The sequence below is a fragment of the Carassius carassius genome, chromosome 20, assembly GCF_963082965.1.
Source record: "Carassius carassius chromosome 20, fCarCar2.1, whole genome shotgun sequence".
In the NCBI taxonomy this organism is placed as follows: domain Eukaryota; kingdom Metazoa; phylum Chordata; class Actinopteri; order Cypriniformes; family Cyprinidae; genus Carassius; species Carassius carassius.
The window spans coordinates 19594880-19619174 of record NC_081774.1 but is presented as its reverse complement, the minus strand read 5'-3'; the positions used below and the strand labels follow the sequence as shown (position 1 = coordinate 19619174).

Here is a 24295-nt window from a genome sequence, read left to right as displayed (position 1 = left end):
AATGGCGGCGGACGAGAGAGAACCTCGTCAAGAAAAATTTCTTTTTGCAGGGGAGACTTCCTCTCTTAATCTCCCTCCTTGCCATCTAAGCCCCTTCAGAAATTCATCTCACTTAAATGGCAAGGCATACGCAGCAGCAGTTCAGGCTGTGGCTTTATTACACATGATGGTGGTGCTTCAAGCATATCAGACTGATCTGCTAAGAGACCTGGACAGAGGCAAGGGCCTTTCTCCTTATCAGGTAGCCGAGCTGCGCCGCACCATAGGTCTCTCTCCGGGCTACCAAGCAGCCTGCCTCCACCATGGGCAGGACTATGGCGCCAAGGTGGCAGCAGAGAGACATCTGTGGATGAACCTGGCAGACATCGGGAAGAAAGAAAAGGCTTTCTTCTCGATACTCAGGTTTCACCTTCTGAACTTTTTGGTATTTCCGTTGAGACGGTGATAGAGAAGTTTGGGGAGACGAAGGCACGCTCTGCTACTTTCAGATCCTTCATTCCACGAAGGTCCAAGTCTGAGGCCAAACAACATAGGGGTCCTGGCCTGTCTCGATCTGAACAGAAGGCTAGTGTCGCGACTTGCGCTCCTCCCCCATTGGCGGGCAGGGGAAAGAGGAATCAAGGGTCACGAGGAGGTAAGCAGAACCTAAGGGATGTGATCCAAATGAGTCCACTCTGAATCAGAGTGATACCAATGTATCTACTCGTTCCCTTTAGGGATTTTTAACTTCTGCTTTTATCCTCCCCTTCCTAATTCCCCTGTAACCACCAAATCTCGATTGAGGTTAGATAAATGGACTGCATTTATATAGCGCTTTCAACAGACCTCATGGCCATCCAAAGCACTTTACAAGTTGCCTCACATTCACCCACTCATTCACACACCGACTGCGGTGTCAGCCATTCAAGGCGCCATCCAGCTCGTCGGGAGCAGCTGGGGTTAGGTGTCTTTCTCAAGGACACCTCGACACTTGGTCAGGTGGAGCCGGGGATTGAACCACCAACCGTCCGGTTTGTAGACAACCTACATGAACCACTGAGCCACTGCCGCCCAGGTGGAAACCTCTCGCATAACAGTCTCCTATGCTGGACCTATAATGTTTTCGGCTGGTTCTATGTTCATAGCAACCACCCTACTGATGCTTCCGGACTAAAAGGAGGCGCCCCTTGAGCGGGGCTCCAGCGCAGGAGGGTGAGTGAGTATGTAACCCTCTCTGTATATACTTATGTGTATTAAATTGCTGGTGGTTATGTGTCTACTAATAAACTCTGTGAGATTCCTTTGCAGTGCTCAATTACAGTGTTTACTAAACACTCGCCAGCACCAGCCATCCGGCTTCATGTTCCGGTATTAGGCGGCTGAGATCACAGGTTTCTGTGGGAGCCTTCTTGATCATCAGGCCTGGCACAGCACTGCAGGGAATTTCATGGATGTCTGGCCAGGTAATCCTGAGGGGTCTCCTGGCCGCTTAGTGGTGCTGTCGCATCTAGCGGGAAGTGGAGGTGGCAGTTACAGAAGTCTTCTTGCATATGCTGCCTCAGTTGATGCTCCTCTCGCCCGAGGTTTGTAAAATTTGAGCTTGTCTCTCCCGTGCGATTCAGCACCTCTGCGATGCTTAGGAACCTTTAGGTACACACGCTAAGCTTTGTGTACTTTCTTAAAACCACATAGTGGTCAGTGTGCACGTGAACACTTTGCGCACTTTCTAAAATCCACTTAAGTGGTAAGTGTGCAAGCAAGACTCTGCGCACTTTCTGAAATCCTGTATGGTAAGGGTTTCGCGCTCCGCTTCGTTCCCTTTCTTGAGATGATTAGACCTTGGTTCCTTGGGCTCCATTCAGCCATTGTGTATTTGTTTATACACTTCAAGCATCGCTTCCCTCAACATGAGGGGCTATTTGGGTGATTCTCGTGGTAGTTTAGCAGTGCTCCCCTTTTTCTAAGAAGGGTCGCCTATGAGTTCTCCTCTAATATGAGACCAGGTTCTCTGTTTATTCCCCAGAGCGCTCCAGTATTGTTTCCATAGATCGAGTCGATGACTCTCAAACATACTGTTTTAAGATACACCATTCCATCTATGAGCTGCTCTTTCAGAGTGCCACGAGAGCCCCTCCTTAGAACAGTATTTGAAAATCCATGCTATGGTAAGTCTGCACATGAAGTCTTTGCACACTTTCTGAAATCCACACTGTGGTAAGTTCGCATGCCAGTATTCTGCGTTCTTTCTAAAATCCTATATGGTGAGGGCTTCTAAACCTATCTAAACAGGGTGTTGCTACTAGAGAACTGTTGAGACAGCTCTTTCAGCAAGCTTATGCAAAAGCTAGCGGTAGCCCCTGTGTGACAGGCAAGGCTTGGTATAAAATGCTAGGCTCTTAGCCGTATCCCTTTAACGGAATCTTTCCTGATTCCAAGCCTTCAGCTCTACCCCGGGCCGAGGCCCTAACAATTAAGTTGGGTATGTAGCTTAGGCCTTTGGCCGTAAGGGGTACTGTCACTGACAGCTGTCTAATCATCCCAGGGGCAACTCCCATGGAAATGGTAGAGTTAGTGCTCGCCATGATCCTGGCCTGCACTCCCCTCAGCATGGCGGTTTGGGTATACTGTTCCCCATAGCACCCCTAGAGGACACAGTTCGAAGTTCACTTGAAAGGGAAAAAAGTTGGTGTTTTTTCAATGAATGTTTCAGACATGGGTCACAATGATGTGTCCCCATCACGCCCCCTAGAGGATGCAGTGTCTCGTTCCCTACGTCGCGCACAAGCAAAACCAAACACAAAATAAAATCCAGGCCTGGTCCTCTCTCGTCCTTCACTGTTGTTGCTCCTCTTTTGTATACTTCCGATCTCCTCCATGGGACTCGAGACCGGTGAGTGGACTAGGTGGAGCCTGGCGGTGGCACTGGATGGCCCTCGGTGGATGGCACGACACTCCTCCGCTGCCCGATGGACGGAGACGGCTCCTCCGTGTTCGGGCAGCCGGCAGGAGTCCCCCATTCCCTGCTCCTCCCCATTCAGGCAGATGGCAGCAGGCTCCGGCCCCCTGACGAACGGCGCCAACTCCTCCGCTCCCTCACAGACGGTAGCCGCCCATCCAAAAAAAACTAAAACCAAACACAAAATAAAACCCAGGCCTGGTCCTCTCTCATCCTTCACTGTCATCACTCCTCTTTTGTATCTTTCCAATCTCCTCCGTGGGTCTCGAGACCGGTGAGTGGAGCAGGTGTTGCTCATTTCCAAATCACTCCACCGGCCTCGCTCTGTTCCCATGGCTCTCTGCCCCACCCCACTCGTCAAAAATACATTTGAACTTTGGTTACAATTATTTATGAAAAATATTTACATTATAAAATGATTACATTATACATACAGGCTTTAAGTAAACTGTTACAGAATGACTTGTGATAGACTCAGAAGTATCAGTTGTAGTATCAGTTGATAATGTTATGCTTTCCTGAAAAAGTGATTAGGAATTTTTAGCTGTCATGCAGCTAAATTGTAGCTTTTTATCAAGAAAATGTACTGTTTAATAAAATAATAAATTACGCAACGACAAAAAAAACTGATTAATTCAGGAACAAAGTGATCAGGTGCATTCAAAATCTCATAATATCCCACTTTATATTATGTAAAAAAAAATTGAGCCAAGTACCCTGCTGAAAAATCCGATATAAACCAGCGTGGATTCCAAGTCGGGCCATGCTGGATAGTGCTGGTAAATTGCTGGTTTATGTTGGTATAGTTCTGGTTTATGTTGGTTAGTTCGGCTATAGTGCTGGTTTAGGCTGGTTTAGCCTGGTAGAGTGCTGGTCCAGGCTGGTTTACCAGCATATCCATGCTGGTCTCAAACAAAATGGAGCTGGTGCTGGTTCACCAGCAAGGTCTTGCAGGGTTGAGTTACAGTTGGCCAGCTGTATGTATGCAAGTAGTGTTTTGGGGACAAACATAGTTTTTGCTTGCATATTTCTTTATTAAACATAATGATGTAAGAGGAAAAACAATGTAAGGTTAAAACATATAATTTATTGAATTACATGATAACTTTATCATTTCTTTTGCTCCCTCTTCTAAAAAAGTAGAGCTGAAAATGTCAAATTGCTTTAGTTATGATTATATTATTAATCAATGTCACTGGTAAACTCATAAAATGTTTCAAGCATCATATGAATTGTCTCCTGTTTCATAAGATCTGTACAAAACAAAAAAAGTTAAAATCAGTTAAAAAAGGCTTGTGTTCATTGGATAACATGGGTTATGAGAAGATTTCTTTCATTGGGATAGTTATTAATAGCTTGACAATGAAAGTAAAAAAATGTGTTGTTGTTTTTAAAGACATTGCTACTTATCTGGGAAGTCACATATGTCCAAATCTAGCTGTCAGATACTGATTTGAAAAAGTGAACATAGTAAAAGGTATGTCAGTGCAGTCTGGATCATGAAATATTGTTGAACATAGTGATAGCGTGCACTTTCAAAAATTGCTGAAACAGAGTTAATTCAAAGTCAATGAGCAAGTACCCAACTAAAGGGAACACCATATGAAACCATGACACCATGTACCGTATGAAACAGCCAATCTGGTTTGCAATAAGTGAATATGATATTCCTCCCTGTCCGCATTACATTACGGGTGGGGATACACACAGTTTGTGTGTTGTTTGCTTGGGAGCGGAACTTGCACAGTCAGCTCACGGGGGAACTAGATTGTGCTTCTGCTCACTGCAAAAACTCTGCTCACGTCGGGCACACTTTGAGGAGTGTGTCCGTGTTTGTGATCATTGCGGTGCCTGTCCCACTGCTGCTGAGGCACGGCAGCAATTGAGATTGCGGGGATCAAAAATGCTTCTTGCGGACGGGTTGGAGATGGGCTTGCCCTTTCTCTGCCTCTCTCCCAAGATCTAGCACTCTCTCTCTGGGTTTGGAAGCTCGCGCTGTGGTCTCTTCCCCCTTTGAGTGGTCTTTCTCAGAGGAGATAGTTGTTGCTTGCATATGAGCAGACTGCATTTAGATCACTAATTCTCCCTGCCCATGCTAAAATAAGGGGTGGGCATGCGCACTATTTATGTGTAGCTCTGCTCTTGCTGCAATGTAGAGTGGCTCATGCATTTCAAAAACTGCTGGGTCTGGTGACAGCTGTGTCCAACGTGATATCCTTTGGCCTGCTGTACATGAGACCCCTACAGTGGTGGCTCAAGACCGAGGGGTTTCCCCTTAGGGGAAATCCACTTCGCATTTTCAAGGTCACGTAGTTATGCCTTTGTGCCTTAGGACATTCTTGTCTCAGGGCCCAGTCCTGGGAGCTCCTTGTCGCTGCATAACGCTAGTGATGGATGCATCCCTCACTGGCTGGGGAGTGGTCATGAGTGGCAGCTTGGCCCACGGTCTCTGGAGCGGCCACCATCTTTCGTGGCACGTAACTGCCTGGAGATGCTGGCCTTGTTTCTAGCATTAAAACACTTTCTCCCAGACTTAAGAAATCGCCATGTGTTGGTGAGCACCGACAACACAGCAGTGGTCTCTTACATCAACTACCCAGGAGGTCTGCGTAAGCACCCCTTTACAGGCTGGAGCACCAGATCCTTTTGTGATTCCAGGGAAAACTCTTCTTGTGAGAGCAGTTTATATCCCTGTGCATCTCAATATGGAAGTAGACTTCCGGTTGCGATAGGGGCCAAGGCCCAGGGAATGGAAACTTCACTCCGAGGTGGTGAAGCAGATTTGGAGATGAATCTGTTGCGACTCGCACTGTTTCCTCTGGTTCTCTCTGACACATTCAGCTTCTCTGGGACTAGATACTATGGTACAGACTTGGCTGAGGCATTGTCTGTATGCTTTTCCCTTGATTGCTCTGTTCCCGGAAGTTCTGGAGAGAGTGCGCCAGGACGGGGAGCCCTGTTTTGGCCGGACTAAGTGTATTCTTGGACCTGATTTTCCTTCTCGACCGCTCTCCGTAGGGGATTCCCTTCAGGAGGGATCTCTTCTCTCAGGCAGGGCCTTCCTCCCTGCCCAGAGTGTTGGAACTTTGGGTGTGGCCCCTGAGGGGGCACAGCTCATACGTAGGTTTTGGTCTCTCAACTGAGGTTGTTGAGGTAGGTGGCCCTAGCTGCTTACCATGCCCCTCTTGGTGGTCGGTCTTTCGGGAAAGACCCACTAGTTACATGTTTCCTCCATGGTGCGCTGAGACTTATGCTAAGTGGTGGATCAGGATGCTATTCCATAGCTTTGAGTCCACTGATCTCCTCTCTCCCTTGGGGGTCAAGGCTCAGTCCTCCAGAAACTGGCCTTCAGGATGCTGCGGGATGTCCACCCTGCTTACTGTACTTCATCATGTTCTTACCTGTATTCTGCAAAATGTTTTTTTTTTATTACCTGTACTTTCCACAGTTATTCAAACAACGAATAAATTGTACATAGAATGTTAGCAAAGAACTTACATTGTCAAAGAACATTATGTCTGACTAAAGTCTAATGCAAGTTTAAGCACTCTCAAAAACTCCCCTTACAATCAGTTAACATGTTAGCCAGCACCCCCCATTATGGGACTCACAGCTGAAAGTGCCTCACCTAACTTAAAATTGTAACAGTTAATAATTACACACATAATAATCTTTGGGCTGTACTTTTCATCAACCAGAGTTGATAATGCTCAAAAATATTAAAAGTTATAGACACTGAAGTGCCTTGAAATTTTTTTACCACACCGATTTTTTTTTTTATTTGATATAAAAATACACAGAATCAGTCCTGGAGCAACAATAAGAATAATTTGAGTAAGAAAAATAAAAAAGATTTATCCAGGGCTCTGAACGGTTTCAAGAAACGAAAACCGGAAACAAACAAAATTTTGACAGGGATAGAACCAGAAACAGTAACTAACGAAATCAAATTTTATAGTTCCGAACAGAATCGAAAATTTGAAATGGCCACTAACCGTTTAATAACGTTATTTTATCGTTCCATTTAATATTTGAAATTCGCTGTCAACCAATAATGAATTCCAGTATACGTCCTATGTAAATGTGACGCGGAAGCCAACGAGTGAAATGTCTGCTCAGCTGTTAACACATCATAGGCAAGTCGCAATGGTAATGCAATGCAATGCACTTAAGAGTTTATCTGGATAGTCTGAGATTAATTCAACAGATCACACGCACCTGCAGCGCCTCTGTGAATGGAGAAAACAGAAAAACTATAGGATTACATAAAAAGGAATATAGGCATATACACTAAATATATTTCACTTAAATCATATTGACAGATTAACGAAAGGAAAGAAATAATGTGCTAAATTATGGTTCATTGTGACACATTCCAAAGTTTTCAGAAAGGAAAACGAAAAACAGCAGAGAGTAGTTTTCTTTATTTTGCAAAAGCTTTACAGTTTTAATTATTTTGCAAAAGCTTGACAGCTTTGAATAATGTCTTGCTTCTGTAGCCTATAGGCTAACCAACAAGCATTGGTATGACCATCGTGCCGATGACGTACGCCCAAACACAACATCATTTTGCTATATTGAAGCCTGTTCATTATCAAAATAAAATACAGTTAAAGAAACAAAGAAAAAGTTACCCATCTCGTTGTACAAAATGTTGCGTTCAGCATGACCGCGTCTCACTGTACTGATATAGCCGATGTGAAGGATGATGTTTTATGTCGATGAAAGGACAAACACTATATAATAAATAATACTTCAGCATTCAGATACGTCAGGAAAATGGAAACATTTGGATTTGTGCCGAATGAGAGAAGTAGGCATCTTAAATTAATTTGTTTTTGGATTGAAGTTTTTAAAGCCTAAACTTTAGAGGATTTGTTTTGGAGAGGAACAAATAACTGTTTTTATAATGTTTGTAAACATTTAGCTTTAGACTACAGTCATTTTAGCCTTCATTATTTCGGAAAGTAATAGGGCTGATAAAATGCGACTTGAGCCGCAGTTTAAGTTTTTTTTTTTTCACTCTCACAACACAATCTTATTGTTTTGTTTTTTTCACAATGCAGCAAACATTTGTAAATATCTTAAACATACTTTGATGTCTTTAAAGTGTTGATAGATTTTTTTTTTTTTTTTTGTAGCCAACATTTGGCCAAAATCTAGAAAAGATGATGCTGAAGGGCGTAGGCTATTGGCTGTGACTAAGCGCAGCGGGTTATTGGCTAACGTTAGATCTCTATTTTTCCTTTTCTTTTTGAGTAAGGAAAATCCTGTACTTTATTATTATTATTATATTATTAGTATTATTATTATTAGGTAAATTATAGGCAAAGAATATTGTTTAAAAAAAAATAACGTTATTAACCGGTATTTCTTCTACCCGAACCGGTTTCGCAACGGTAATTATATCAGAGGAACGCAGGAACAGAAACGTTAAAATATCGATTCTGCTCGGAGTAAACCGATTGAATTTATTTTATTTATTTTTTTTCATTTTCAAGCCCTGGATTTAACTTTGCATGCCAATTACAGAACATCCTGAGATTGCTAGAAATGCAGCACTTGAACAATGAATTCTGGTCATAATAACTAAATTATCTCATGCTAATGTGCTGATGGAAAGTTATAGAGATGGTAATCATAGAGATGCGCCATAATAATCACACTCTATTCATATAGATGGAATTCACATTGATAGCCGTGAGTACACAGTAATAGCGAGCTGATTTGCACTCAAACAGATGGTAATCATGCAGATACAAGCACACATATATAAAAAAAAATTGAAAAATAAAAAGAAAGAAAGAAAGAAAAGGCGATCCCTAAGTTTTTTTTCAGAGTGCACGTCAAGAGCCGCCACGAGAGAGCGCCAGAATTCAAATAAACAATCTTCTGCCTATCTTTCACTTTTTTTGGTGGATCATCTCATTCTGTTTTGTGACACTGTACGCTACAAAACCATGCCATTTTTTCTACTGCATTTTTATTCTCAATGTTTTGATCTGTACTGCTTACACAAATTTAGCAAAAACATTCTTTATAAGCTTTCCATTGAAAAACAGCAATCTGTCGTCGATGCTTGAGGCTTAGATCTTTATAATGATATATAGTTTGTCAAGATTAAATTTGTCCAGTTTCATTTAATCTATTCGTAAATATTGACAAGTGCAAACAAGGGCAGTTCAGTACGTCGGCGTCGGGGTGCATGTTAAGAGGTTTAAACTGTCTATACACGGTTTTATGAATAAATCTCTTACATCATAACTTCATCTGTACTTTATTGTTTATGATGAGAGAATTCACATGAGAGCTTAATTCAGTCAGTGAGCGCGTGCAGTGAACAAAAAACTCATCTGAACGCCTCTGATTTCCCATTGCATTCATAAGCTCAACAGATGTGTGTGATTGGTTATAATGCGCAACACTGTAAAAATGCTTCTGGTGCAACATTGAGCAGATGTAAATCTGCATGGGAGGTGGGCCTTACATGTGCACCTACTATAAATTCAGGCATAATCCTCTTTTCACATACTGTTTGTTGCCTGCAATATAGTAGCCAAGCATGTACTGTATATCCTGTTGCAGCAATAGTCTCTTTAATTGAGTCATTGAATCATTTACTCAATCAGTTCATTCAAAACACTGATTAATTTAAAACCAGAAAAAGTAACTATGTTTATGTTTGAATCATAAAATAATTTACTGTAATTTACTCTCATTAAACGACTGTGTATTGTTCACAGACATGTTCTGCTTTGGCATTATTTGTAACAATTTCCTCAACCGATGAACTTCTGATGCTAATATTCTAAAATATTTTTTGCTGATACATACAAAGCTAAAATAAAATCTGAATACTCTCCCGAAAACATTAACAGGAAAAAAGACTTCTTATTGTTGAGCCCTGAACTACCTGTAAACTCCTTTGCAAAACAAACTTCTGAGGAATCAGGAGACAAACATTTGCAAGATTATTGCAATAAAGCACAAACTGGTCTTCCCCTTTACTGCCTCATGGTGATGTGATTTTTTTTTTATAAGATTTTATCTGACCATGAGTTTGATGGCTATATTCACCTTTCTCCCACAACACCCCCTCCCTCAAACCATCCTAACAGCAGAAATAGGTCAGTGCATATCCTATACAGTATGACCACAGCACCACAGAAAATAAAACATCCATGCTTCCGCAAAGTCACTCACAATGCTGTTATGCCTAATGTGAGGCAAGCAGGCATGAGCTGATGTGTGACCTTTCTCTAGGCTCACATTGGGTTTCTCATCTTCACTGTTCACTCTTTATATAACAGTGTGCCCAGCACAGCACAAACGGTAGTGTTTTGTTGAAGAGGAAGGATACACATGTGCCCAATCCTGTGCCCTGACCTAATTACCTAGCCATTTGTCACATTTCATCTTCAGTATAAAACATTACTTCATGATTCATGTTTTTTTTCCCCATATAAATAACACACATAGAGTATTTACTGACAAACACATCTGAAACCTTTTGTCTTAGTATGCAGTCATGAGCAAGGTGTGATGGGCAAAAAGTCAAACCAGAATGACATCAGTTTGCTGCTATGTGGCTTCTTTAAATTTAAGATGTTGAGGGCAACTCAGTGCTGCAGATCCCCCCAAACTCCCTCCCCAAAGATACAATGTGTACTATAATACGTACAGTAAAGCACTTTCAAATCTATGAGGCATTTAAACAGAAATTGTATGCTTGTATTGCTAAAGCACTGCTAAATTATTCAGTACTATGATGTTTGTTGTTTATAATTTGTCTAAATCAGGTGTTTTCAAACTTTTGATGTTCCCCACTTCCCCAACAATGCTTAAACATGTCTGCTTGATTTTTACATGAGACCAGATTGAACAGGATTTGCAACATATTATTTTAGTTTTTATTTTAGCAATTCTCATCGTTGGTGACTTCATAGGCACTTAGATTTGAGCACATCACATTATATAACCTTTATATAACTTCGTTTGCATGTTTTATGATTCACAAAATGAGAAAAGTCAAAAGGAACAATGTTGCATAATACTATACATTATCCATGTTACATACAGGATTGTTCAAAAGTATGGGGTCAGTACTTAAAAAATAATAATATAATAATTGACACTAAAGACTTTCATTGTAACAAAATTTTTTATTTCAAATAAATGCTGTTTTTCTTTACTTTTATTTCATCAAAGTATTCCATAAAAGGGTTCCAAGAAAATTAAGCAGCACAACTTTTCAAAAAAATTTGCACAACTTTTAAAATATTAGAATGATTTCTGAAGGATTGTGTGATACTGAAGACTTCAGTAATGACTGCTAAAAAAAATATATGCTTTGCCATCACAGGAATAATTTATATTTTAAAATATTAAAATAGAAAAAAAATATTTTAAATTGTAATAATATTTTACAATATTGCTGTTTTTACTAGATTTTTGATCAAATAAATGCAGCCATAAAAGACTTCTTCCAAAAATAATAAAAAGTTCGAACCCACTCTAATCAAATGTATTGTCTGTACTGCCATAACTAAATTTATATATAACTTAAAAATAATTAAAAGTATCCTCACAAAAAAGTACAAACAGTTAATTAAAATCACTCAGTACTTAAATAAATATTCAGTAAGATCAGCAACTGAATTTCTAAGTGCGCATATTTATGCAAGTATGCATATGAACTGTATATGCATCTTTACTATTAGTGTGTGTTCTCAAAAGTGACCTCACCATAAAGACAGCAATGGCTCCTCCTATGATGAAGCCAGCAATGACATCAAACCAGTGGTTGCGGTACTCCACCACTCGATTAATCCCAGTTAGTAAGGCCAGACACATGAGCCCCAGAGAGAGCACCGGCTTGGCCAGCCTTGTCCCTTTGGCCTTCACAGAGCATGTGATGTACATCTGAGGAAAAACAGAGCACTCTGTAATGCATCTTCATCCTAACCACTGTGTAAATGCTTTTCATAGCTCATTCATTCCCTGCTCATATGTGGGCATGTTTGTCTGAAAACACAGATTTCAATTTAATCGTTTAAACAGTGGCTTTCACTATAATAAATGGCATGCTAACATCCACCCATTACTGTGAGCAGTGTACAGTAAGTAAACATCTGAATGTATCTGATACTGTTGCAGGTGCATTGAAAATGAAATACATTTCCATGGTTCAGCTACATCATTTCATTTATCCAAGACATTGGCATTGACTGGAAGGGTTGCATTTGAAGGCTAGTCTGGTTGTATTTGAAGACAACCTGCTTTGCTTTTGTCCTGAATCAAGCCTTAGGGGAGAGAGGGAAGGTGGGGTAGTCTGGCATTCATCTCACTGTGATGACTTGATCGAGTTCAACTATTAATGTCTTGAGCAAGAAGCACTGGGAGCATTCAGACAGATGTCCTCTCCAAGCTTCCTTATAATCTTGAGGAAGCTTGCATTTTATAGGCCTAGGAATACATTGATTAAAATGATGGTCAATGAAATACGCTTGATAATTCTTTCCATGGTATGACCATTTAAAAATAAATTATCAATGTTATAACTTTATAATTAACAGGTTTAAAACAAAACACTAAACCCGTAAATCAACCATTTTAATGCTGCAAGTGATTTAGGCTTCACAACATTATAATGTACAGTATGGAAATTGATATTTAGATGAGCTAAATATCACACTAAACAGTTTTAGTGTTAAAAATTACTGGTGGTGTTTTTAGAGATTAACTATGTGAATGTTAGATGACGCAAAGATCATGTAATTTGAAAATGAAGTGTACATAAGCATGTGCAATTAAATAATCAAATATGTAACAAGTGCATAAACATTAGCAGGGTTTCTGCAGATCTTATAGTTGTAAAAGTGAAGACTTTAGACCTTTTTTTAAGTAAAGAAATCAATCAAACTTCTTATAACATCTCATATTCAAACAAAATATTCAGACCTTTTAAGACCTGCAGATACCCTGACATTACTCATTCTTATTTTATTCAAAACACATTTTGGAGTGCAAAAGCAGATATGAATATCTGTTAAATTAAACTTGGCAGATTTTTATTTATTAATGTATTATCTGAATGTGAGCTAAATTCAAACTTTGCCAGTGTTCTGGCATATTTTAGAGGTTTTGAATACTTTTGTGCTACACTTGACAAAGATAACAGGAAATTGGATTTGAACTAAGGTGAATGAGTAAATAGTGTCAGAATTTTGATTTTCAGGTAAAGTGCTATTTTTATATTCCATCAAAGGCCAACTGAAGCAATTAAGTAATAGAGCAGCCCTTAGGCATGCTAGATCTATTGATTCTCCTCCTCTCCTCTAACTATATGTCATAATGCCATTTGGATATGACAGATGAAAGTTTTTTTCTGTCCATAGGGAAGTTATTAATTGTATTATTGTCATAGGACCCATTAAATTAATCTCTAGAAGAGCAATTAGGAATTTTTTTTTTTTTTTTTTTTTTTACCATTAATCATTAATCATAAAGCTGATAGTGTAATCGTTAATATGTAAGCATTAATCATAAAGCTGATAGCATACTATTTCTGATTTATTTATCAGTCATGCTGAGTAGTTAACTTGATTGATTGATTATTTATTTCCATGTCTTGATATAGACATTTTTTGGCATTGCACAAAAATGTGATGCTTGCTGTGTACATTGCTGTGTACAACTTTTGACATTGCCTAACATCTAATGGGTCTAATATTGTATAATTTTGTTCTCAGGACTTTTAGATGCATTTCTACAAAGCTTTGGACTGCATTAAATTAGGGGTCCTAAGTTCTGCTCCTGGAGGGCAAATGCGCTGCAGAATATAGCTCCGATACCTGCTTGGAAGTTAGTTAGTAATCCTTGATTAGCTGATACAGGCATGTTTAATTGAGGTTGGAGCTGAACTCTGCAGGACACTGGCCCTCCAGGAGTAGGAATGGACACCCCTGTATTAAATCTTACAGATCACCCCAGATGTTAACATGATCGAGAATCAAAGACCTCGGGAGAACTGATGGAAAATGAAAATCAATTTTCTGTGTAAAAAAATGAGTGCTGTGTAGCTGGGACGGGCCTTGAAGACTTTGGACTTCAAGAATAAATGGAAAATGGCTTTTTATGCTTATAAAAAGTGGTAACATAAAAAAACAAACATGTTATGAAGCCTAATTCATGCCTGGATCAATACCATAGCATGGATAAAAGGCTTCTCTTATTTGAATTTGAAGGCATGTTGGAGCAAAATCCTTTTATGCTCTTTCTAAAATCTTAAATCGGACAACAATTTTATAAGATAAGCATAATCACAAGTCAGTCTGAATAATCAGTAATATTCAGACTAAATATTAAGAAGGACACAATGCCCTCAGGCATTAAAGATACTATGCTTTTATAAACTCTACCCAGCACTACTTGCAAAAGCTATGCATATGCTTTAGAAATGGGTGACAGTATATTATTTATTGAATTTATACATCATATTAAATTACATTAAGCTATTTAATTATTGCTTTATTTTTCTCTGAGCTCTTCTTATAATGTTAGACTAGTCATAATTTAGTTTTAAATAATCAGTTTCCACTTTCTGTCTGACCCGTATTTACAGTACATGCTACATTTTCCCACCCTGATTTAACTTGTTCATAAACAGCCTTCATACACTGCAGGATCAAACTACATTGCATGTTGCTTTGGATCAGGTTTGCATTTCATGTTTGTTTGTTTTTTTTTTAGAGTAAAAAATGAATTAGAATGAATTAAAAACCACTGAGTTTGATCTGTCTCTTTCTTTTGTGTTTGTGTATATGCCAAGTTTACTCACAGCAACATAAAGAGCCGCATAAACACTGATGGCCGCCTCTTTGGATGGGAACGATTTGCGAGCATGTAAAATATCATCCTCATTGCCCGTGCAGGCTTCCTTTTGGCTGATGAAACGCACCACCTGTTGGCACCCCAGCGCTGTGTAGTTGGGTTTGCACACTGTCAGGAAGTATGGAGACAGATTTCCTGTTACCACCTGTCCGGCATTCACAAAGATGTCTGTAGCAAAGAGGCCAAATGCGTACACACCTGGTGGAACACAAAGACACAAATCTAGGATTTTAACACTACTGTTTAAAAGTTTGAGGTTGTTAAGATTTTATATTTTTTGAAAGAAGTCTCTTATGGTCAAAAAGACTTCTTGTTTGATCAAAAAATACAGTAAAAGCAGCATTATTGTGAAATATTATAACAATTTAAAATAATGCTTTCCTATTTAATATATATAAAAAAATAAAATAAAATCCTGCAAAGGCAAAGCTGAAATTTCACCTTTTTTTTTTCTTTGCCACATGCTCCTTCAGAAATTATTCTCATATGCTGATTTGGTGCTCAAGAAGCATTTATTATTTTTATCAGTATTGAAAAGCTGTGCTGCTTAAAATTATTATGGGAACTGTTATAAATTTTGTTCAGTATTCTGTTTCAGGATAAATAGAATCTTCAGCATTTGTTTGAAATATATATATATATATATATAAATATATATATATATATATTTAAACATTATAAATGTATTTACTGTCACTTTTGATTAATTGTATGCATGCTAGCTGAATAAATTTCTTCCAAAAAAAAAATACATAAATAAATCTTACTGACCTCAAACTTCTGAACATTAGTGTGAATATTGGTCAAGTGGGATGATTAATTGCACGTTATTTGTTCATAATTAATATAACACTTAAAAAAGGAAACTAATCCTGAAAAGCTCAGTGATGCCAAACTGTAATCACATCATGGAAAATGACAGCCCATTCAGTGCTGGGTGAGTCTCCATATTTTTTACAACCAGAATATTAGGCACGAAAGCAGAGGAACTGTACTCAAATCTTGATGTAAGCGTGGGCAGCTTTGTCACATTGAATGTTGTCTATGAGTAGAGCTTGGAGAAGCAGCAGACTGAAACTAGTTTACAATGAGCGCTACCGCTGTCAGTATACTCTCACAGCTCCTCCGTCGGCCCCCACATTAACAAGCTTATTCATTATGCTCCAGAGGACTCCGTCTTTTGAGCAGAAATCTAATGTGGCGCAGCACTGAACTTCAGTTGAGATTTTCTCACAACACAAATCAAGTGTAATCATATGGTTCGTAAAACTACATGATTGCACACTTAAATAGGAAGCAATATGAGCAGCATAACAGACAAGCCAGTCAATTTACTGTGCAGGAATAATGCAAAAACTATACAATTTCCCTCTAACACTTACAGCATTAGTATAATTACAGTGTTTGTTTCAGGATGAACTTGTTAAAGGTTCATGCTCAGGACACAGATTTTTTTTAATTCATCTTTTTGTAGGTTGTCTTTTAAAAGCTAGATACTGGAAGATGGAGCAGACTACCACAATATAGCATACTTTACTAAAACTATATATACAACATTGCTTTGCAACTGCAATTCAGACTAGTGAATCAGTTCTTTAACATGTTAAATGTATAGTGTTCTTGTCAATCCTGATAAATAACTGTTGTCATGTTCAATAGAAGATGCTAAGAAAAAATAAATAATATTAACTAGACTGTTTACCTTCTATGAACCAATTTTGTGTGATTGTCTTGAAAAGAATGGCTATTTCTTAACTAGAAAAAATTTACTGACTGGTTGAGATGTTTTCCAGGTGGTCAGTGATTGTTTTACGTGTTTAAAATAAGTAAATGTAAAACCTATTTTCTTGATTTTGTCAGATTATATGATTATTAAAAAAGCAACGCTTCCTTTTACCATCTACTGGATTTGTGGGAGTTAATATCTGTTCTGGTCTGATTTCAGGGGAAAGGAATATCCATATTTTTCCCCCTCAACTCCTCTCTGCAGAAGAAATATTATAAATAATTTAAGAGAATGCTTTGCCATGAACCATGAGTGTATCGTCTGCCCCACACAAGAAACTTGCAAGTACTGTATGTGCGTCTGACATCTCGATTTGCCTTTCTTCTGCTGCAGGCAAAGATGTACAAAGAAAGGAAAAAGTCTGAATCTGCATTTGCCCTAATTAGTGTGCTTCTGTCTGTGAAGACATACCAAGAAAGCGAAATGTCCTTCGGACCAGAGGGTTTAGGTAACAACAGTCGCCCATCACAATGATCTTCTCTCGGTTGTCTAGATCCTCAGAGACATACTGCAGCAAGAAGAGTATGGACTCTGTCACTGTAATCTGCAGACAAACAGCAACAAAAATCAAATAAGAGGCTTTTAATGGTACATTTTGTTTGTAGATACTCTCTCTTTTCTGCTTTTTCATTGATCTTTACTTAGAACTAAGATCTAAATGAAGCTAAAAATCGAATTCTCTAGGCTTGAAGACAAAATCAGGCTGTATTTGTAACACTCGAACATGCATAAAGACCAATTCATGAACACAATGGAAATGATTAGAAGTTGATTTTGTGCCAGCCAGGTGCCAGTTCCCAGCAAGGTCTTGAACTTGATTTTGCCAAACTGGCAGGGTGCACCGGGGTCAAAAAAAGCATGAAAAAACCACTCGCAATTAGTCCTGAATGGGTTTGAAAGAATAAAGTTGTAGAAGGCTATGCGGGTTTTGTGATAACTTGCTATAAATTGGTTCAGTCCATTTCATAAGCAACTCAGGATCATTCAAATGGCTTGCATCAATAACAAATGCACTGAAGACGCTATGGCATCAACTAAAGAATACTGCATTATCAAAACAACCCAGACATATTGATAAACTGAAACATCTGTGGGGAGGGATGGTCCAAAATTTGCCAAAATTCTTTTAAGCAGCTACACAATACATTTGGTGAAGATTTTGCTGATAAAGGTTACTAAATCCAGGGTTTGACTTACTTTATCCATTCGGGTGTGAATGTTTACTAAAAGGTTTCACTTACTTAATCAAAAGATTTTAGCATGGTAATGGTTATGATAATGTTAATGTATATTTGGTCTTGGCAGAGATCTGCTATGCTGCTTCTGATGTTGGTTATTGCTGCTGCTGAAAAGCAACTTGCTACTGCCAGTATATATGCCGATATGATGCTGTGAGTAATTAAAGGTCCTATGACATGAAAATTTCACTTTCTGAGGTTTTTTAACATTATAATGAGTTCCCCTAGCCTGTATATGGTCCCCAAGTTTCTAGAAATTCTAATCGGTGTAAAGTGAGATTTTGCTATCTTTCTCTGCCTTTGAGAAAATGGAAGCTCAAACGGGCTGATGTTGAATCTCCTCCTTGTGACATTATAAGGAGAAATGTTACCTCCCCTTTCTCTGCTTTGCCCGCCCAAATATTTACATATAATTCAGTCACAATGTCAGAGGCGTTACAAACAGACTTTTATGATATGGATTCGACAGCAACGCCACAAACAGTGAGTAACAGTGTTCATTAATGACTGATCTTTGATTTCTAATTTGTAGCTAATCATTCAAGTTCACACAGACTTTCTTTCTAAATCGTTTAATACTGTTTATGCATCAGTGAATAAAGCCAGTAACTAAACAATCAACTTCACGTTGTTTCTCTTAGTAGCATGAAACAAATCTGTTATTTAAATTGTGATTTAACTACAGAGAGCGATCAAAGAACGCTCCCTTTTTTTTGTTTGAAGCTGTCAATCACACATCGCGAGTATATCTGCACACTTGCCCAAACTGCCGTTACAATGAATGACGCTGTTATGCTGCACAACAAAGCTCTTACTGTATTCATGTGGTGTATTCATGTGTTTGCTGTTAGTTGTGGTGAAAGCATTTTGTGAAAGAAAACGTGTTGCAATAATGACGAGATCACTGCATTCACGCGATAAACAGACTCTGTCTACTCAATGCTCATCACTGCAGCCTTTCATGTGATGGACAAAGATCGAAAAAATAATTATACAATCAACACTTCCACGATTCGTTAATCTCGACAGCTGTAATAGTAAATATATATATATATATATATATATATATAGGGGTTCCACATTTAATGCGCATTTCGAATGCAAATATGTCAGCCAATCACAACAGTTGTCGATTACTCTGAGTATCACAGCAGACACGCCCCTTCAAACAGAGCATTCAAGCCAGAGGACTAAAACCAGGATATAAAAATGCTTTTTATTTCTAAATTTTAAATGTAAAAATCATACTAACAATATAAGTACACCTAAGGAAACATTAAAAAGCATTTAAAGAAAAGGAAATAATCCATGTCATGGGACCTTTAAGACTGCTGCTGCACAAGTAGCATTTATAATAACCTGTAGCAGATCTATACAGGTGGAGCTGGGGAAGGTGAAGCGTTTCAGAGGAACTTTCATATGGCGTATGACCACCTAGATCATACATATAACAAATAAATTATTATTTTTCCAAAGTGAAAGGTAGCCACTCCTGTCAGGGTTTGGGTAGAGGGATGAGGCGAGGATTCGATGCAGAGAGAAGGGCTCTTTAATAATAATAATAATAAAATAAACAAACAAAAACTACCCTGTAGGGGAAACAGACAAAAACTTCACTGGCAAGGCAAGGCACGATGTGCACAGACAAATATTTGACAACAAACTAGCAACCAGACTGCAAACACAAGGACAATAAATAGGGAGCTAATGAGCAGGGTAACGAGGGAACACATGTGGGGAAAATTACATCAATAATCAGGTAACAAGAAAGGTGGGGTCAAGACAATTGACAAGAGCACATGGCACATCGGAACTAAGACAAAAGCCATGTGCTCACACAAAACAAAAACACATGGCCAGCAAACCAATCACAAGGCATGTGCTTGAATTAGACACAAACACGCAGCTAATAAACAAACTTATAAGCTGCGTGTTCACACAAGACAGCATGCAGCCAGCGAAAACTAAGCTGCGTGCAACAAGACAAAATAGAACAAGAAAGCATGCAGCCGATAACTCGAGCTGCATGCTACAATACAAGACAACACTTTAGACCGCATGCTAACACAACAAGACAGAACATGGAGCGCGAGTGTCCAGTCCCCGACACGAAACCGAAACTCAGCAAAACATGAGTGCCAGGATCCGAACACCACGCTCCAACATGAAACAGGACACACAGACAAGAGCGCACGGCTCGAGCGGTCTCGAAGTCACGCGCTCACATGAAAACAATGACATGAGGAGAGTGTCAGGGCTCTGTCACAAAACCATGAATAACACTAGACTGAAGTGACAGAACCCTGACACTAGCCCCCCTCAAAAGGGATGCCACATGGAGTCCCTAACGAGGAACAACCAAAAACAAGACAGGAACATTACAGTACAGGCATGGCAACATAAGCCCGGTACACAACAGAACACAAGACATGGAAATCAAAACACAGACAAAAAAGGGGAGGGAGGGAAGGGAGCCAAGTCAACCAGCAGGAAACCCCAAAAATTAAAAGGGACCAGGGAGAGGCGGGAGGGCTGAGCCAAGGAGGCTCAGGCAGTCCAAGAGTCCCAGCAGTGGGCCAGGGTGGAGCCGGAGAGAGGAGCCAGTGAGGATCTGGCCTAACAGGAACCCCGGCAGACCAGCATGGCAGAACCAGTGGGAGAGATCAAGAGGGCTCCGGCTTAACAGAAACCCCAACAGACCACCAGGGCGGTACCGGAGGGACAGACCAGCGAGGCTCCGGCCTAAAAGGTGGAAACAGACGGAGAGACCAGGAGGCCTCCAGTCAAACAGGGACCCCGACAGATAGCGAGGGCAAAATCAAGGGCACTAATGGCAGGGCACTAATCAAGGGCGGAGCCGGCAGGGCAGGGCAGGGCCCGGAGGCCATTCAGGAGCCCACTGCTGGCCTGGAGGCCATTCCAGTCATGCCCAAGCTCCTTGCCGCATGACTGGAATGGCCTCCAGGCCAGCAGTGGGCTCCTGAATGGCCTCCGGGCCATGTGGGATGGAGGAAGCCTTTCTTCTCCTCCTCCTCCGTCTCCGAGACTGGGGCACTGTAACGTCGTCGGCCACTACTGGGGTGCTGCAGCCTCATCAGGCACCTCTGGGGGCGCTGCAGCCTCATCAGGCACCTCTGGCAGTGGCGGGGCAGAGCCATTCCTCTTTCTTCCCCTCCTTTGTCTACGAGAGTGAGGTGCTGCAGTCTCTTCGGCCACCTCTCGGGGTTCTGCAGTGTCACAAGTCGCCTCTGGGGGCACTGCAGCTCCTTCATCCACCATAGAGGGCACTGCAGCTTTGATGGGGACCACAGGCAGCACTGCAGCCTCCTTAGCTGGGGAACGTGCCAAGAAGTTGATCCAGAGAGTAGAGGCTGATGGTAGGTGCAAACCCTTCTTCCGCTGAATCCTCATAGTGGCAAGTTCGTACTGTCAGGGTTTGGGTAGAGGGATGAGGCGAGGACTCAATGATGCAGAGGGAAGGGCTCTTTAATAATAATAAAATAAACATACAAAAGCTACCCCGTAGGGGAAACAGACAAAACTTGACAGGCAAGGAAGGCAAGGCAAGGCAAGGCAAGGCACGATGTGCACAGACAAATATTTGACAATGAACTAGCAACCAGACTGCAAACACAAGGACAATAAATAGGGATCTAATGAGGAGGGTAACGAGGGAACACATGTGGGGAAAATTACATCAATAATCAGGTAACAACAAGGGTGGGGTCAAGACAATTGACAAGAGCACATGAAACCGAAACTCAGCAAAACATGAGTGCCGGGATCCGAACACCACACTCCAACATGAAACAGGACATGCAGACAAGAGCGCACGGCTCAAACGGTCTCGAAGTCGCGTGCTCACATGAAAACAATGACATGAGGAGAGTGTCAGGGCTCTGTCACAAAACCATGACAACTCCAGGAAGGCATTAAGACCAAGTGGAATCCTCTGGCACCTAGTCGCTCCCGCTTCAAAGACGTGATTATTGATAGTAAGCACAACATCCAGCTGTATTCAAATTCTGTCTATGAGTTTAAAACTAAATTGAAATCATATTTTGTTACTGGATTAGTAAACTTTATATGTTAAATGATCTTTTGAGTTTACTGATGCTATTCATTTTACTGGTTTTTATTTTATTTGTACAGCACTATGGTCAATTGCTGCTTAGAGATCTCTGCTTAGTAAATACAAATACAAAAACCTGAGGGAAGGTGTACTGTATTTCACTATTGTAAGTTAATGTTGTTAAATAGAGAAACAAAAGTATGAATTTTTATAAATGTCTATAACTTCTTCTGCATTATAAGAAGAGCAGCAAGAAGTCCTTTTAGTGATGAGTGTTATATATATATATATATATATATATATATATATATATATATATATATAGATTTGTACTATTACTTGAAAATATTGTTTTATGTACACAATTTTTTGCCTCCAATGGGATTATGACGTGCGCTTTGTGTTTGATATCTTGTTTGATTGCATCTTTGATTTTAAGAGGCCCAAAGCTGCGTTGGCCAAGGTTTTTTGCTACATATAGAAACCTCATAAAATGATAAACAGATTGCTCGTTTGCACTTTTGTATTACGTCACTTAGGATAAAAGTGTCTGTGACTAACCGGTTCACAGCATGTAAAGACTACAGCTGCTGAAGAGCCTGACGCCCTTATTCCAAAACTTTTACCAATGTGAAAAAACACAGGAAGTGACAGGTGAACTTGTGAACTCTTGAGCCAGCTCAACAGTGCAGCAAACTCTGGGTTTACAACATCGGTGATATCTCAATATTAGCACGGCTGAGCGAGCTGTTGAAATGGGAAACCTACATCAAGATTCTGAGGATATATCACTTTGACATCACTTGTTAGTACTGCAGCATGAATCTCTGTTCTTTATCGATTACATATGAGGTATGTACAATAAGTTTAAAAAGACAAACTGCATTGATTAAATGCAGAAACTTTGAATTGGAAAGTTAGAGGTGTTGTATAGATCATCCAAGACTCATATTACAGAATAGAATATTTGTTGTAGAATAAATGTTTACTTCATTTTCAAGACACATTCCTTTATACAAAAACTGGCCAACTCTGAGATTTAGCAATATACTTTTTCAAGATCAATGATTAATATGGTCTGATCTGTCAATGAACAGGAGACAACAAATCCTTTCATGACTTGTACAATTGTACTGTAAATGTGGATTGGCATGACTCACTATTCAGTTCTAATAGACACCATGCCATCCAGGCCTATGAATGTCAAAACGCCAAACCTGATGAGTGAGACAGTTTCTCTTACTGGCATATGGGGTCTCTAAAAGTTCTTTAATTTATTTTTTATTTGTTTTCATATTTATATTTTATATCAGGCATTCTGAAAGTGATGTGACATACAGCCAAGTATGGATGACCCATACTCTGAATTAATGCTCTGCATTTCACCCATACAAAGTGCACACATAAAGCAGTGAACACACACCCACACACCATGAACACACACTCAGAGCAGTGGGTAGCCATTTATGCAGTGGCACCCGGGGAGCAGTTGGGAGTTTGTTGCCTTACTCATGGGCACCTCAGTCGTGGTATTGCCATATAAAAGCTTTATATTTTTACAGGATCGTTTTATTTAAGGTCTATGGCATTTAACTGGTTTGGTGACACTTTCTATGAAGCCCGTATTTATAATACATTATAAGGGTATTCTTAAGGCATTATAATGAATGCATAAAAAAAAACTTATAATATGTTATATCAACTCATGAATAATCATAAAAACAATTATAATACATCATAATACTTATGAATATTTGGTTATAAGTTTAGTTTTAAGTTTTAGTATGATATTTATACTGATATTTATAACTTCATTTACAGTATAATGGACTGTGCCGTACTGTATCTTGAAATTGTTTATTTAAGATCTGCATAGTATCTTACTACAGCCTGTGAGTGGTTAGATGTTGAGTGTTATTTGAGTGTTTCCTTTGGAGCTAATGTTAATTAATTAATGTGAGCCTAATACGCCAACTGAAAAAAAATGCAATATTTTATATGGTTACATTTTATTTTGATGGTCCCCTTAATCAGTCTACTATAAGCAACTTTACAACTACATGCCAACTAACTCTCATTAGAGTATTAGTATGCTCAATAATGGTAGAATCTAGTAGAAGAAGCTGACATACTTGCAAAGACGCTTACAGTATGTCAGTTTATCTGTTGGTTGACCATCAAAATAAAGTAATAGCATATATTTACAGTAGCAGACATACTCCAGTGACTACTAGTTGATATAGTACTTCTCAACAGCTGTCTAAAGTGTACCATCAAAATAATGAAACTGATATTGCAATAAAAATAATTCAAAAGCAAATGTGTCATATTACACATTCATCTGATCTGATATCTGATCTTATGGCTGTTTG

The 24295-nt window shown here is 39.5% G+C and overlaps 1 protein-coding gene across 1 annotated transcript in view; it reads right to left on the bottom strand.

Moving 5' to 3' along the window:
- Positions 1-24295, bottom strand: part of plppr5a (phospholipid phosphatase related 5a) — a 33740-nt gene that overhangs the window by 5546 nt on the left and 3899 nt on the right. Inside the window, exons 2-4 of the mRNA XM_059502108.1 lie at positions 17025-17157; positions 14775-15025; positions 11681-11857 (exon numbers count right to left, since the gene is read on the bottom strand). Of these exons, the coding sequence (XP_059358091.1) occupies positions 11681-11857; positions 14775-15025; positions 17025-17157 (561 nt within the window). The remainder of the gene's footprint in view (positions 1-11680; positions 11858-14774; positions 15026-17024; positions 17158-24295) is intronic.